Source organism: Astatotilapia calliptera, chromosome 23 (assembly GCF_900246225.1).
Source record: "Astatotilapia calliptera chromosome 23, fAstCal1.2, whole genome shotgun sequence".
NCBI lineage: Eukaryota > Metazoa > Chordata > Actinopteri > Cichliformes > Cichlidae > Astatotilapia > Astatotilapia calliptera.
Window position 1 is genome coordinate 27,809,661 of NC_039323.1, and position 16,132 is coordinate 27,825,792.

General features: G+C 39.8%; 1 protein-coding gene across 2 annotated transcripts; it reads left to right on the forward strand.

The window, feature by feature from the left end:
- The first annotated feature begins 35 nt into the window (after positions 1-35).
- On the forward strand, positions 36-16,007 carry ect2l (epithelial cell transforming 2 like). 2 transcript variants are annotated; one of them, XM_026159568.1, is made up of 23 exons: positions 36-2,502; positions 4,384-4,496; positions 4,610-4,772; positions 4,860-5,115; positions 6,301-6,535; positions 6,915-7,047; positions 7,188-7,353; positions 7,570-7,698; positions 7,797-7,889; positions 8,012-8,218; positions 8,458-8,561; positions 8,685-8,825; positions 8,906-8,992; positions 9,290-9,399; positions 10,214-10,361; positions 10,948-11,021; positions 11,116-11,272; positions 11,367-11,432; positions 11,550-11,638; positions 12,880-13,052; positions 13,144-15,201; positions 15,275-15,364; positions 15,442-16,007. In XM_026159568.1, the coding sequence occupies exons 1-21, from the start codon at positions 2,353-2,355 to the stop codon at positions 13,275-13,277; spliced, it is 2,928 nt and encodes a 975-aa protein (XP_026015353.1). In that variant the 5' UTR covers positions 36-2,352; the 3' UTR covers positions 13,278-15,201; positions 15,275-15,364; positions 15,442-16,007. The 2 variants fall into 2 exon arrangements, with proteins under 2 accessions (XP_026015353.1, XP_026015355.1); XM_026159570.1 differs by lacking the exons at positions 11,367-11,432; positions 11,550-11,638; positions 12,880-13,052; ... (1 more) ...; positions 15,275-15,364; positions 15,442-16,007 and having other exon boundaries at positions 10,953-11,021; positions 11,116-11,266.
- Positions 16,008-16,132: the final 125 nt, after the last annotated feature.

Sequence of the window (16,132 nt, forward strand, 5' to 3'; positions counted from 1 at the left end):
ATATATGTGTATATATATATATGTATGCAATTAAATGAACCAAAATATAGTAAAAAAAAAAATGACAATAATAATAAATTGACCATATATGGCACATTTGCTTTAAGTTGCTTTTGTACTTATTTACCTTTATATTAATTTTAACTTGCTGACTTACACATTTGAAAGTTTTTACTTACTCATTTCCTCAAACATTTCTTTATGCATTTTTCTGTCACATATTGTGGCTGCCTTTAGCTAAAAGTCTGCACAATTAAGCAGAAATGCATAAACAAATGGGGAAAAAACAAAAAAAAGTAAGTCTGGGGCTAAAAAAATTGAATATGCATATATATACACATAAATTATTAAGCATCCAGACTTCTTTACTAAGTAAATGCAGAAGCAATTTAAAACAAATATCTAATTTAACATTTAATAAATAAATAAAATTTCAGCAATGAAAGTAGTTTCTATATTTTTTCAATCTTTTTTGTACATTTAATGGCATATAATTCTTTTTTAAACAAATCATTAATTTATTTTTGATTTAGGTAGTTTCTATCCTTCATATATAAGGTGTCAGCAGTGTTGATTGTATGTATTGCAATGGAAATGGCAACAAAGCGTTCCCTGTTTGTACAAGGGGAGGGATGTATTGTAAAGTAATCTAATAGGGATGCACCACATTACACCCCCCCCCCCCCTCCTCCTCCCCTTCTTTTTTTTTTTTAAACAATAGCTAATATTGAATGGAAATCTCTCTGGTCTGATCTTACTAAGACAGCAGGATGTTAACTTACCTGAGCCGTGGCTGCATCCAAGGGAGGTTTGTGTTCTCTGAGATCTTTAGCTAATGTGCTGTATTCTGTATTTTCTATATTGGCTTTGGTGGATCCCTGTATTGTTTAAAGCCAAGCCGTAGTGCGTTCACTCATTTCCAAGCAGTTTAGATTTGCAATACATTGCTAACCAAAGTGATGCCATTCACCTGAAAGTGATTGTAAACGTGCTCCTTTGACATTAATCAGACGTATGTAGATCACTTGTGTTGCACTGATCTCCTCACAGTAAGAAACAGAGCTGGACTTTTCAAAGTCTAGGCATTAGTTTCTAATTGTTTCTCAGTATTAGAGCTTTAAACAGCAGCATAGATTTAAAAATTCTTAAACCAGCCAAAAATAACACAAGGACCCGGTGAGTACTGAGAGTAGTTAATTCCAGTTTGCGATTTTTGCATATGATTTTTGCAGAGTGGACTTGGTCCATTTCAGTATATTTGCACATACCCATGCGACACACAGCATGCACTGCACACGTTATCACTGGTGTGTTGTTTTGACGCTGGAGAAGACTAAACAGTCCAAATGTTGTCATCACAAACAAGCCTTAATTTAATCATTTTTTGCCTTATTGGTTCTAAACTTTAAGTGATTTTAGGTGAGTTTAGGTTTGGATTCAGAGTTTTGATAAGATAATTTGATGCTGCTTTGATTGTAAATTCTTTTTCTTTTTTCTTGGACACTGTATTTTAACCCATGTTTTTGGGGTGTTTAACCTGTTTGTTTTTTTTCTCAATAAAGTTCTCTGTCTGAATTTCTTGGTTGCAGCTGTAAACTAAGATAATAGAGAAGTGAGTAAATAGGGTCATAACAGTACCTGGATTGGGGGAGGCGGAATTGATAGTTTTCCATTGCGTTCTTTTTCTATCCGGGTCTACTTTTACTGTATTGGAAGTATGTTTGGGATCATTGGGATCATCATTGTTAGGTGATGTGCCACTTGTACAGGTTTCTAAGGGAATACTCTTTGATCCTCCAAGCATTAAAGTCTGAACCATGAATTAATTGCCAGAAAATGGAGTGTTTATTGAAGCATCTGACAATTAAAAAAAATCACGAAATAATGATAATTACATTTCCGTATATGTAAAATTTGTATAATATTTTTTCCAGACATTTTTTTGTTCCTTAAAAATGTATTGTGCAATAGGTTTTTCAGGGGGATTTAGGGGGTCACATTTATGATGTACAGCTCTTAAAAAACATGTATCAAATATGGCACACTAAGCCTTTAGTGGTTAAGTATAAAGTTTGTGTAGCATTTGATGCTTTCATTTGTGATTGCTTATATGTGAACCCTGCGTGTTGAATTATTAATGTGCAGGAGGCAGGGGAACGTGCTGCGTGCAGGAATGCAGGAATCCTTTTGTTGATGCGTCTCTAAGGTGACTGACTGCACAGAAAAGCACAAGGGGCAGCCTGGCAAGTGGACACTTGGCTTAAAGACATCAATCTGGAAATAAATTGATCGGACTTTAAGTGAAGCGGAACTCAAGGTGCTTCCTCAAAGGTGTTTAAACCGCCTGTGCACATGGAGGCGAGCCTGACATCAGCCCCTCACTCGGTGAAGCGGTGGCAGCTAAGCGGGACGGACTATGAGCCGCAGCAGGCCGGCGCCCTGCTGTCCGACACCCGCTTCAGCAGCTGGACTCCCCTGAACAACAAGCGGATCAACCTGCAGGTCAGAAATGCTACGTGGGCCTTGGTAAACCCCCTGCAGATAAACTTTGTGATATTCTATTAGCAACAACATGTCACTGAAATCAGAGTTAATGCATTTCAGGACAGTGCAGGGCTTTATGAAGGCTACTGAATTCCTAATTTTGAAACTCCACTCCAACCGGTTATGTTGCGGATCAAATTGACACATTTCAAAGTAAAATGATCTACAAAAATAAATAAATAATTAAAAGTATTTTTCTTAAATATGAAGCTTCTTCTGCTTGACTTAATAAGTTGCAATCAATATATATGTTTGTAATACAAAAAAAAAAAGAAGCAGTCATGAAAAGTGAATTTTACGTGTAGGTATTTCCAATGTACAATAAAATGTTTTAATGTACATTTTTTTTGTGAAAAACGAGCGAATATGTCCTTATTGAACCATGATCTGTGAGGGGTAAAGAACACAGGTGGACCAAATATTGATTGAAATGGAGTTAATAATGAGATATAAACAATGTTTATTGGAATTCATTGCTTGATTGGATTGGATTGCCCTGGATAACTAAACCTGTACGAGGTCAAATTGGCCCAGGAACATCATTACTGTATCTGAGAAACAAACATAACTGAAGGTTTAAAAAAATAAGCATGAAACATAAAAAAAACAGGGTGAAGTTAAATCACTTCTTTTAACACAGCAAAATAAGTTTATTCTTAGAGATATGTTTATTAAATAAGGTAAACTGATTGTTTTTCCAATGGAGCCAGCATTTCTGTGCACATTGGTAGCTTGAGTATTTGACCATCAGAGGAAACTAATGCAATTCGAGGCCATACCTTGTATTTACTGCCCACACCTCTTATATAAAACCATCAGGAGAATTCTACTTTCATTACGTTTGTTTGCAAGAAATGTAATGAAAAGTAGCACCTAATATTTAGTTTAGTTTATTTGAAATACTTGTGTATTTTGTCACAATCATTTCATTTTCTACATGTAGAATGTAGAACTGAGCATACCTAAAGTCAATGTCCAGCAAGAGACTCTTTATTGGTCTTCATCTGGACGTAGCGTTTTGTGGGAGAAACGTTTCGTCACTCATCCAAGTGACTTCTTCAGTCTCAGCTGACTGCAGGTTTCCCCAAATCTTATAAACAGTACATTTGCATAATGACTGAAACCAGCCCACTGAAGGAACAATGGGCTGGGAGGTCAGTTCCTTAAGCGATTTACTGAAACGTGCAAACTTACATGGAAATACAGTATATAACACAAAAAAAGTTTTTACAATTCTAACAACTTTGATATTTGGTGTGACAGTATTTATTTTTCAGCACTGTCTGAACTCTCTTAGGCAGCTTTCTTGTCATGTCTTTAAGTAGTCTTCAGGAATAGTTCTTCAGGCTTCTTGAAGGACATTCAAAGCTCTTCTTCTCTCTTCTTCTGCCTTTTGTTCTGTTTTGTTCTGGAATATTTTGTAGATTTAATTAAAGTTATGAGAACAAAGTATCAAAGTGCATAAAGATACAATTTAAAAGTGTTTTTTGCTAAGTTGGTTCTGTGTAGACACAACAGTTGTTCTTCCCTTAAGTTAGGTGCCTTTTATACACTTGAATTTAGGTCAGTATTAAGTGGTTTAACAAGCAAAAAGCATTCCTCTGAAAATGGTCAGGTACAAGGACTGGACTGAAAATGAGTGAAAAAGTAGCCAATGTCCAATAAAACTTTGAAAGACATGCAGAAAGCCTGGAGAACTATTGCTCAAGAGCACTTTAAAAAGTTACAAGAAATTCTGGCTAATTGGAAGCAAAATATTAAGAAATGAGAGGTAGCTTGAGACTTTTGCACGCGCTGAATGTGTCTATGTTGGTATCCTTTTTCCATTTTCCATACCAGTTATTTGAGGAGAGAGTGAATCTTGTGCTGCACTGGTTTGATCTGTGGACGGACAGACAGAGGAAACACCTGCTGCACTCTCTGCTCACTCGTTGCACCAAGTCACAGCTCAGGTAAAGTGGATTGTACACGTTTGTGTCCTAACCATTAATCTCAGCCTGAAACTGTAATAGTAAAGTGTACACAGGTGCACAGTTCAAACTGGTAACCTCTGTAACCTGAACAGGTACTGCCGGGATTTGCTGATTGAGACGGTTCCGGTCACTAAAGTGGACCTTACGTCGGTGCTGCCTCGGTTTCTCTCCCTGTATGTGATGTCATTTCTGTCCCCACGTGACCTTTGCAAAGCTGCCCAAGTCAGCTGGCACTGGAGGGTTCTAGCTGAGCAGGTGAGAAGCCCTGAAGAGATCTGAAATGTATTCATACATCTTAATTGGGGTTTTATGAAACAAGTTAAATCCTCTTCTTCTTTCTAGGACTGTCTGTGGGCTGGCCGGTGCATCAGACGAGGCTGGTTCCTTCCTTACACTCCTGGAGAAAAAGAGTTTGGTGCATGGAAAAGTCACTATGTCTCTTGCCTCTCCACACTTGACTGGCTCACTCCACGGGAGGCAGCAGAGATGTATGGGACCCTCAACCAGCAAAGCACAGGAATGACAGAGGAGGAGGAAGAGAGGAGGAGGGAGAAGAGGATCAGGCAGCAAATCAGAGAAAAGCTTCGAGAGGAGAAGAGTGAGTGGAAAAGAAAAAACAGAAAAATGACAGGGTGTAGAAACTATAGCAACACATTTTTGAGGTGGTAAAATCTGGGTCTGTGTCGTGGGGGCAGTATTCTAAGTAGAAAAAGCCAGACCTCCCTCTCCCCGGCTACCTCCTCAAGTTGTTCATGGAGGATACCAAGGCAAGTCAGCTGATATATTCTCTTCAGTGTGTCCGCTTACCTGGCGGGTGATCATTGTATCACGACGCACCTGCCTACCAACTTTGGTGGTGGTTGGGCGTTAGCCCATGGGGCCTGGCCTTCTGTGGGCCCACCACCTGCGCTAGGCACTGTAGGGTTCTGGTGAGATGTGAGTTGGGCAGCAGTTGTGGGCAGAGATCCTGATGGTCTGATTCCTGACTAGTGAAAACAGCTCCTGGGACATTTCCTTTATAACTTTTTATAAATGTCATTACAAGCTTTGTGGGACTGAAAACAAATATAGAGACAAATCCAAAGGTTTCCTGTGTCAAACGTGTTGTATTTTTTATATCAGTTCAAAGTTCAAATCAGAATTGTGGATGTTCTGAACTAAGACTGGACTATTTCTAACTCCCTTCATGCGTCTCATAATTCAGTGAGATGTGCCTGAATGGTTATCATCCATTAACTCATTCACTGCCATTGACGTCTATAGCCGTCAATTGCAGTGAATGAGTCAATGGGTTTAACTCATTCACTGCCAATGGCTGGCAGTGAATGAGTTAATAGTTTTTTTGGTTAATTCGAATACAGTTGGTTTGTTACTAGTAAGCGAATCGTAGTGTTTACTCAATCTTTTATTCTGTGTTTTGTCCTGTCTATGATCTCTGTTACGTTTCTCTTTCCCCTTCAACCTCTAATGCGTAATGGTAGATGACTGCCCCTCCCTGGGTCTGTTGGAAGGAGGGAGTTCTTCATTCCCACCATCTAAAAGGGGGTCATTTTGGTTTTACTGTACGTTAAAGCGACTTATCTTATGATTTAGTGTTAAATACAGAAACCTGAACTGAAGGAATGTTATTGAATGTGTTTAATGAATGTGATTAATATATTTTATTGATTCTCAAACAGTTAATCTTTGCCTTTCCAACTCATTGCTAAGCACAAAACGCTCCTGATTAGTAAAAACTCGCCCTTACTGGCAGATGCATGTACTGTATCTGTGATATCTGTAGGACTATCTGTGAGTGCCAGGAAACCCTGGGGCAGCTACACAAAGCCAGAAATAGCCAGCGGTGGAGGTACCCAGAAAGGGAGACCCAAGTCTGGCCTAACATTCGTCTCTCAGCCCTCCCTCTCCTGGCCTCTGAGGAGCGTTGGCTCTTCCAGCCACTCTCTCAGCCTGGAAAGAGGACAGCCCACAACTGCACCTCAGACCTGGGAGAGAGTCCAGGCTTGCAGCATTAGCAGGTGATTGTCTAACCACATATTAGATGAACCTCACTTAGCTTCAACCACAGTCAGTGGACTCTGCATTTTGAATCTTCAACAACTGTACCATTGTTATCAAGGGGAAATTTATCCCTGGAGACCAATATTTGTAGCATCCTGTATACATGTTTATTTCTGTTGTTTAGTGTGACATTTTACAATGGCGTCTACTGGGAGTGACTCATTTTTGTAGCCCGCTTTGTTTCGGCTCTGGAGGTTTCAAAGTCTATTTTGAATCGATTGAAGTGTACAAAATACTTTATATACACTGAATAACTTATCTGTGAGCACATGTGAAGACATCTGTATAATATAATGTCACAGTATGCTGAAAGCAACATGCATTTTCATCTTTCAGCGAAACACGAAAGATCCGAGGAGCGCTGTCGTCTTTTATCTACAGACCTGCACAGCCTCACACAGTCTCTCCCCTTCACCTATCCGCTCCTGCCCTGCTATTGCTCATCTCCAACAGAATTCCTGCATATGAGGTGAATCCACATCATCATCTATTTATTTATTTATTTTCCTGAAACAGCACACATAAAACACTCCCGCGAGTACAGAAATAAAATGCATACTGGGAAGATGAATAAATAACATTCCTCCCCGTCCGCTCTTTTTAATCTAGCTGGTGTTGAGCGGAGTGAAGCCCAGTGTGACTGCGGTTCTCTATGACCATAGAGGGACTCTCTCATCTCTGCTAACCCAGGTGGAGAGGGCTATTTCTGGGAAACCAGCTCAGAGGATTGGCCTGCTAGCTTGCGGAGGAACACAGGACATTCACCTGCTTCACAGTGAGACTCAATCACAATGAGTAAATTCATGTGCACACACTGCAGGAGTTTGTTCTGGACTAACTGGACTAAAGTCCTGTGCTGACATTTTGAAAACATTTTAACAAAGTGGTACCTGCCATTTTAATCCATTGACCAAAACTTAGCCCAAGAGATATTACTTCTCTATTACACTATTTTGCTGACCTACTATGTAATTCTGCCCTGACTTTTCAGACTCTAGCCTATCAGAGAAGACTCTACTGACTCCTGATCATAGGGAATTCTGGGAAAAACTGTGTGGCATGGTGGCTCCAACTGAGGAAGGAGGAGGGATTGACATATTCTGCCCACTGGCTGCATCTGGTAGCAGATGTTACAACACACATACTCTTCTCTCTAATCAGCATTTTCTCATTAACTTCAGCTCCCTCCTGCTTCGCCTCCTGTTTTCTCTTCTGCAGCATCAGGAGTGACTCTCCTCCAGAATCTCTCCACTTTGACTGGTCTGGAGGTTCGGGCACCGGTGGGTGTGGCCACCGGGAATTTCCAGAACAGTGCGTAACCCCTTAAACTTTGACCCTAAGCATAGGAATATTCCCCTCCCCTGTCATTGTTTCGTAGACTACAGTATCCCTCACAGTGTGTGTTTCTTTAAACATACTTCATCTTCTCCCAGTCCTCAGCGAGTGGTCTGACGGCAATGTGCCTACTGGCCTCTCAGAGAACCAGCCAGCACTCCCGGCCCTGCAGTATGTGTGTGAGGCTGTACTGCAGGGCTGGTGTGCACAGGCTCATTGGATGGAGGAGGCTCTGGTAGAGCTGAGGAGCACCTTAGGGCTACAGCTACAGTGGACCAGCCTCCAGGCCAGGGGCCGAGCTCTGGGTGAGTTTCATGTACGTGTTGGTTTGTGTCGTGGTGTAGAGGTAGAGCAGATCGTCTACTAATTAGAAGTGCAGTGGATCTTTGGCCAAGATGCTGAACCCCTGGTTAAAAGGATTTAACTGTAGAGAAAAGCATTTTTATGAATAAGGTGTTGTATGAATAAGAAACGTCTTTGAGTGCTAAATATAAATAGAAAAGTACTATATAAGTAGCAGTCTGGTTAAATTCTATTTTTCTAGGCTATTTTCTGTGGGAGAGAATCCGCCTTGATGAGATTTGTGTGTCCAGAGATCTCAGCGAGGCTCTGATCGAAGGACTCACTGCTCTGACCAGAGAGGAGGAGGTGGGAATTACTGTAGAGCAGTTTGTGTAATGCACCAGTTCAACAGAAAAAGAAAAAAGTAATTGGACATAACTCACATAAGAGTGTTTGTGTGTGTTTTTTAACCTTCTCTTACACCTTCAGACCCGACCTGTGGAGTTTCTTTCCATCTTTCTGAAAAACTGGAATGAAGAGAAGAAGGGACAAGAGGGTAATGGACAGGACAGCAGTGGAGCTGATGGTGGTTCACAGACATGCTTCAACGTGATACCTGATCTACCACAGGTGTGTCTGCTTTAAACTGCCCCTTGTAGTGGAAACTCAAGGAGAACAATTAATTCATCTTTTCTTTCTTTTGGTTTTAGATGGTTCTGGATTGGAGAGGTGCAGCTGCGAGAGAGCTGCACCACAGCGAGTGTCTTTATCTGGGAAAGCTGAGCGCTGTGCTGAAGGTATACTTTAGTTTTGTTTGTTTTTTATCTGCAAGTGCCAGAACTTAACAATCAGTGGTAAAACAATATTCCTTCAGAACTAAAACATATATATACATCTGTCTAAGCAAGTCCAGAATACAGGTATCGATTATTTAATATATGCAAACCACACAAGTTGAATTTTAAGGGCAACCACAACCCTGCAAGTCCATTTTTGTCCATTTTTGACACTCACAGTGTTTATGTTGACATCAGAGAGAAGAAAGCTTTCAGTATTTAGAAATATTCATTTGATATGTGTCGTCTGCGCTGAAGGTGTACAAGGAGCCTCTCACAGCAGCTCTGAACTCCAACAGAGCCATTCTGAGCTATGCTGACATCCATGTTGTCCTCAGTCCTGTTGCACAAATACTGGAGCTCAACAGGTACAAACAAATACACACACACACACACACACACACACACACACACACACACACACACACACACACACGTATATATTTATATATATATACATGTAGCTGTTCCGAATGAGAGGAACATCAGGAAGAAGGAACACGAGAAGCTCGAGAAATACCAAGGGCTCAGAGAAGAGCTCGAGAAGATGTGGAGGGTGAAGGTAACAGTGGTCCCAGTGGTAAACGGAGCATTAGGTGCGGTGACTCCCCTGTTGCCTAAGTGCTTGCTCATAGGGGGTCATGTAATTGTGCCTTGAGGTGACTGTTGTTGTGATTTGGTGCCATATAAATAAAATAGAATTTAATTGAATATGTAAGGTGACTTCAAAACAAGCCAAATCTCCACAAAACACTTGCTCCAGGTCAGAGGTGGAAACGGTATCCACCTGACCCGGAGCAAGAGTCAAAGGACAAAGCAAACTGTCTCCAAACATCAGTTAGATCCTGGATGAGCCCCTAATTGCCGGCCAATGACAAGGATGTGAGACCAAGCAGGGTGTGTTGCCAATCATTATTTTATTCACTAAATCAAATAAATAAATAAACATGTGATATGAGGAGATGTTAGGATAATGAATGCTCAAATCAGTGAAATGTATGTGTGCTGGTATTGGCACTAGTGTGAAAAAAACACAACCTGGATGTGTTATTCCTCGAAGGGAGCGAGGGAAATGATGACCTTCTCAGGCCACACAGGCGTAACACAGTCAACTAAACCACCCTTTAAGTTGTCTGTCTGTGTGGATATGACACGGGAGACATGTTTGTGTGTACTTCACAGGGTGTTTCAGGCTGATTTACAGGTGCGGCTACAGCAGTGGGGTGCAGAGAAGTGTATTGGAGATGTTTTCGTGAAGTTCTGCTCAAAACTTAAAGTCTACACAAACTACCTCAACAACTACACCACTGCCATCCACACCATTGATAAGGTAAAGCCAGTGTCTTTTTAAACAAAGAACATTTGTTTAATCGTACATAACTTGAAATTTAGCAGAAATGGTTTACATAACAATTGACAATTAACAATCAATGCCATCATCATGTTGCATAGCAACCACCTACCAAAGGGCTAAAATAACCAATTTCTAGTATTTCTAGCACCTTTAACCTCTTATAAAAGCATTATATAAGCGTTTTCATTTCATGGCCAGCAGCACAAACAGGTCAAACATTACTGCAGTTTATAATAATTTTAATGGTACATAATGTGTTCTTTGGGTTTCAGATTTGGCTAGCTGAGCGTTGAGAGTGTGTGACATTGTAGTTTTTACTCTAAAAGAAAATTGATTTTCTCTATTTATTTTGATTGAGGTTGAATTTTTTTTTATTGAGTAATCTTCCCTTTACGAAAGCCATGCAAAGTGGCTCATGCAGGTACGAATAAAGTATACGATTAAAACGAGTTTGTTCTGGTTTACAGAAGATGCAGTACACACTATTGTTCGACTCTAATAGTTAAACACAAAAATATATCTGAATTTAATTGTGGTGTATCTGTACATGTATTTGCGTCAGTGCAGGGAGAGCAAACCATCATTTCGAGCTTTCTTGAAGAGATCAGACAGAACACTTGCAACTCACATGCTGAGGTAAGAGCAGACACAACGCTTTTATTTGCTATTATGCATACCTGCCTGCATGTATCAAACCACAGTGTTTCAAAGTACGTTTGTGTTTATGAAGCCTACAAGAGCTGCTGCTGTGCCCAGTGTGGAGGATGCAGGAGTATGTGACTCTGCTTCAAGCTCTGTCCTTGCACACACACCCCGGTCATCCTGACCACGCACATCTCCGCTCTGCCCTCAACACGCTGCTCCAGTTCAGAGAGTTCATACACAAGGTGACGCATGAACTGAGAGCTATAAGCCATGTAAATGCCTCTGTTGTGGCTGTGCTGGCTCTCCTCTTATGCATATGTACTTTGTTGTGTTCAGTTAAAGCGCACCTCAGAGGCAGACAGACTGATAGAGGAAACGCAGCGACAGATTCAAGGCTGTCCGGTAAAAAATACAAAAAACACATATAGCTCTTCCTCTCTCTTCATGCCTCTAACTCTTTAATAATTTATCATATATGCTCAAAACCATATATTTGTGTGTGTGTGTGTGTGCGTGTAGAACCTCAGTGAAGAAAACAGGCAACTAATAATGACTCAGGATGCTGCTCTGCACAGGAGCCCTGATGAGCAGATACCAGATTCTCTCAAGTAAAAACACCAATTTTCTTTTATTTTTACATTCTTCAATGTTCACGATGCTACGTGCTCAGATTCAGACTATTTTGTAACCATGTGTATATTTGCAGTATAATAATGTTCTTCTTTATGTAACTTTGCATGCGTATGTACTTTGTCTGTTTCATTCAAATGCTTAGTAACACTTTTTAATACGGCCCACAACTGAGGGTGTAATTCTTTTGTAATTAAATGGAATTTCAAATTTAAGCAGACTGTAAGTAATTTTAATTAAGTATTTTAAATATTACATAACTTCATGTATTTACGGGAAAGAAAGAAGAATTGCATTGTAAGTAATTTTAAGTACTGTTTAATGTTTTGTTAATTTTGTGAAAAAACCCAACATCTCCCTGTCTTTCAAGCTAACTACGCTGCACTTTTCTGGGTGCGGACTATATTATGTGGTAGCTTAATCTTGCCTAACTTCCTGGTATTTTACATGAAACAAGACACTTCCTTTAAAAGTTGTGTTTGAACAGTGATTGTGAAAGAGAAAAAAAAGGTTATACTTGGCTCCATTATAAGATAAGATAAGATAAGATAAGATAAGAAGAACTTTATTTAACCTGAGGGAAATTCTTTTGTCATACACATGCTCAATGCAGCAAGAGAGACAGAGAACAGAGGAATAACATATACAATAAGAATAGTAGTATACAGTAGGATAGTGCAAAATATAATATCAATTAACTCTAACGAAGTAACAATATAACTATATCCTGAAAAATAAATATCTTAGCTATCAGTGCAGGTGATTCTAAAAGTGACATAGTATTGTGCAATTGAAAAGAGAGTAGCAGGATATTATGGGGAGATGAAACAAACATTCGATGAAATACTGTTGGGTTATATTGCACGGTTTGAATGGGAACAGAATAACTTTGCTATTAATCCTTTGCTATTAAATAAAGAAAAAAATAAAGATGTAAAAACAAAAGACAGGTTTAATACACTCCATAGTACGTCCACTGAACTGAAAGTTGCAAGTTGGGAAATAGTGTTTGTTTTTTTGCAAAATTGCCATGACATTGCACACTACCTGAAATTACTTGCACAGTACTTACATTTACTTACAGTACACAGTATAATTACATTTTAATTTGAGATAAAATACTTTGAAATTCCATTTTATTACAGGGGAATTACACCCTTAGTCGCAGGCCGTATTATAAAGTGCTACCAAATGTTTTTGAACTAATCCTTTGCCGTAGGACCTATGAGCACGTCTGTGATGTGGGCCTCTTCCTGCTCAACAATGCTTTGGTGTTGACTCGGCAAAATGTGCGGCACACACCTTTCATGCTGGCTCACCAGAGCACGCACACATTTCTGGCCTCTGTGGCTCTCACCAGCCTGTCTGTGAGAGAGATCAGGCACACACGCTGTGAGTTTTTCAGTGTTTGCTGACCTCTAGTGGGTAAAATAAGCACCTTTAATTCTAAAGCTTACAACTTTATTCATGTATTTCTCTGTAGATGTGAGCCATGCCTTTGTCCTTGAGGGTCCCTGCCACTCCTGGGTCTGTGCCACACAGAGAGGAGAAGAGAGACGGCACTTCCTATCTGTGCTGCGTTCAGCTATAGAGTGTGCTTTGGCAGGACATCAGTGACAGCGAGGTTTGGAAAAAGACTGTTTGACTGTTTTTATGTCAAAAGGTTTTTGGAAACTAAAATTTATGAAGGAAATTCTATTTTAATGTCGTAGTTAAGTGTGAATATGTAGGGGTCATATGATTGTTGGGTTGTTGAGGCGACATTTGTTGTGATTTGGCGCTATATAAATAAAATTGAATTGAGTTTACAACATCCTTATACTCCATTTAGCGATACAGTTATTCATTAGACATTAGACATTTTCACACAGTTTCACATGCTGTCTTGACCTTTTCTTAGCAATACCAAGCAGAGCTGTATGTTGAGTCAGATCAGATGTTAAGCAGACTTCATCCTGCCAGCTCCCAGGTTCAAAGTCTGTGTAATCTCTGACTGGTGTGAGAAAAACACAGGTAACTGTCTGGAAAATGTAAAGTAGGCTGTTGCCTCAACTGATGTATTTCTGGTAGTTTTTTGTGATATGAGAAAGGTCTGATAAAGAACTGTGGTGCTCTAAGTCTTGTTTTTTGGTGTAATAAATGTAATACAGCATGAAAAAAACCACAGTCCAAAAGTTTCATTTTTTTCCCCTTTCTTATGTTCCTAAAATTTCAAAACATGCAGAGTAACATGCAAAAAACTGATTTTGTTAATCAGTATTTCTTTATTTTGTATTAAATTCTGTATCAAAGATACTTTTATTAATGGGGGAAACTGATAAACAGTCCTTTCTAGCACATTTGTAAATGATTAAACTTCCAATAAAAACTATAAGAAATCATCCAAACAGCCTTAACGCAATAGGCTAAAGACATAAAGGTTTATTTGCAATTTTTGTTTCAGAAACTCTTGAATAAGCTTTTCTGGACATTGTTTGTAGAAGACAACAGGTAAGATAACAAACAACAGAAACAGAGGCCGATATTAGCGACCTGCCATTATATTGTCTTCATTTATGGAAAATGGACCACTACTTGTGGAGCGCTTTTCTACTCTGTTTGAGCACTTATTTACTTATTCAAACACATGTTCATAGAGCATTCTGCAACTTTCCTGTTTGCAACACGTGTTTTAAATGCTTCAAACAACAACCAGCCAATCCGAGCAGACAGTAAGGGAGTCGATATTTAAGCAGTGTTATTATATTATCTTAGTAACTACTCAAATAATTACTCATAGGAAATGTTAGACAAATCTGTTTATGATTTGTGTGTTTGAATGGAAAAAAAATGTCGATCAATGTATCAGATTTGTAATATCACCTAATATCGGTACCAGTATCGGTCGTAAAAATTCTATATCAGTCGTGCTCTCATTGACAATACTGCAAAGTCTGGCTGTTCTTTCTTGTGTCCTTGCTTGGCTGTTTTTGTATGCAGCCAGTGTTCACAGTCTGCATCTTTTGCCAACTTTTCTGTACTGCGTCACAATTAATTAAACGTAAGCCCCAAATTGTGCGAGCTGCTGAACGTCGACCAATTAATAATACAAAATTGCTATTTCCCGAAAATCTTCCACATCATTTCTCTAGATTTTAAAATTTTGACGTATGTATGTGTGTTACAATCTTCTCTGATCCACTCTTGTCTTGTAGTGAAATATCTATATGGTGTATGCATGGAAAAACTGTTGCTCCTGCTGCACAATGGATATACTGAAGGTATCACGCAAAGCTGCTTTTGCAGTTTTGCGTGAGTTAAAATGACCACAGTAAGGCAACATTCAATTTCTTTTTCTAAGTGTGACAGGTGAGACCTGGAGATTTGGGACCGCCCCTGGTGGGCGGAGCTGGTCTTCGCTCCTTTCATAAGCGCAGGTGTGGGCAATTGGGTATTCCTTTGCAAACCTGAAGCTGCGAGTGCTTGGTCCGAGTTGGGCAAGTTGGTGTTTCTTAACTATGAAAGTCTGATACGCGTCCTCCCCTAAAGTTCTTTTAGAACGGTAGGTTACACAAAAATGTACCACTTGAGCTCTGGCTGTTGGCAGAGGTTTACAGTTATTTGCACCCTTGTAGGTGGGAAACATTGCTCCCGTGAGAACGGTATAGTGGACTTCATCGCCACTGACCCACATTTATTAGGGTGTGACACGAACTTGTGGACAGGTAACAAAACCAATTCAGTGGAGGAATATTCCTGTGTTTTATTGTCCAGCTAGTGATCTCCTGCCTTTTATTCACAGAGTACCGAGCTGCTGCTTTGCCAGGTGGATTTCTGGCTGCGGGCAAAGGACCCGACACATCAGTGTGTTTTAATTTGTTTTAAACTGGTGTAAGTCGACGGACTGACTGCTGCGGCTGTCGATGGTTTTGTTTTTTTGTTTTACTTTTTTCTGTATCAGTAGGCACCACAGATATTGATTCGCAGGCGGTGAAGGCGCTGCAGGGAAAACAAATCCTTTTTTTGCCTCCCCGCTTTTGCATGCACAGCGGGGGGCCCGAGTGAAGACGGCGCTGAAGATTTGCCTTTTTTTCTATAGTGTTTTACCCATTTGGGGTCATGTGTGAGTTGCCGTCCATTTTTAACCTGTGTGCTATGTCGATTTGTTTTTAAACTGTTCCCCGCAGCGCTTGTCCTGTCTCACGGGCAATCGTACAGTTTTATCGTTTTTAATAAGGTAACGTTTTAATTGTTTTTAGGTGCTGCTGTTACACTGTTTCTTTTATTTTGTATTAAAAATTAAACTCTTTTAAACTGACTGTGCGCCTACGGCTCTGTCCTATTTTAAATAGGTACCTACCACGGGTCACAAACGCTAGCTTTTATTAAGTATCCATATGATCTGGGCTTATCGCACTATAATGTTTACTGGCTTTGTCAGTTTCTCCTTTATGCTCTCAGTCGATAAGATTTTCTTTTTAGTCACATAGGAA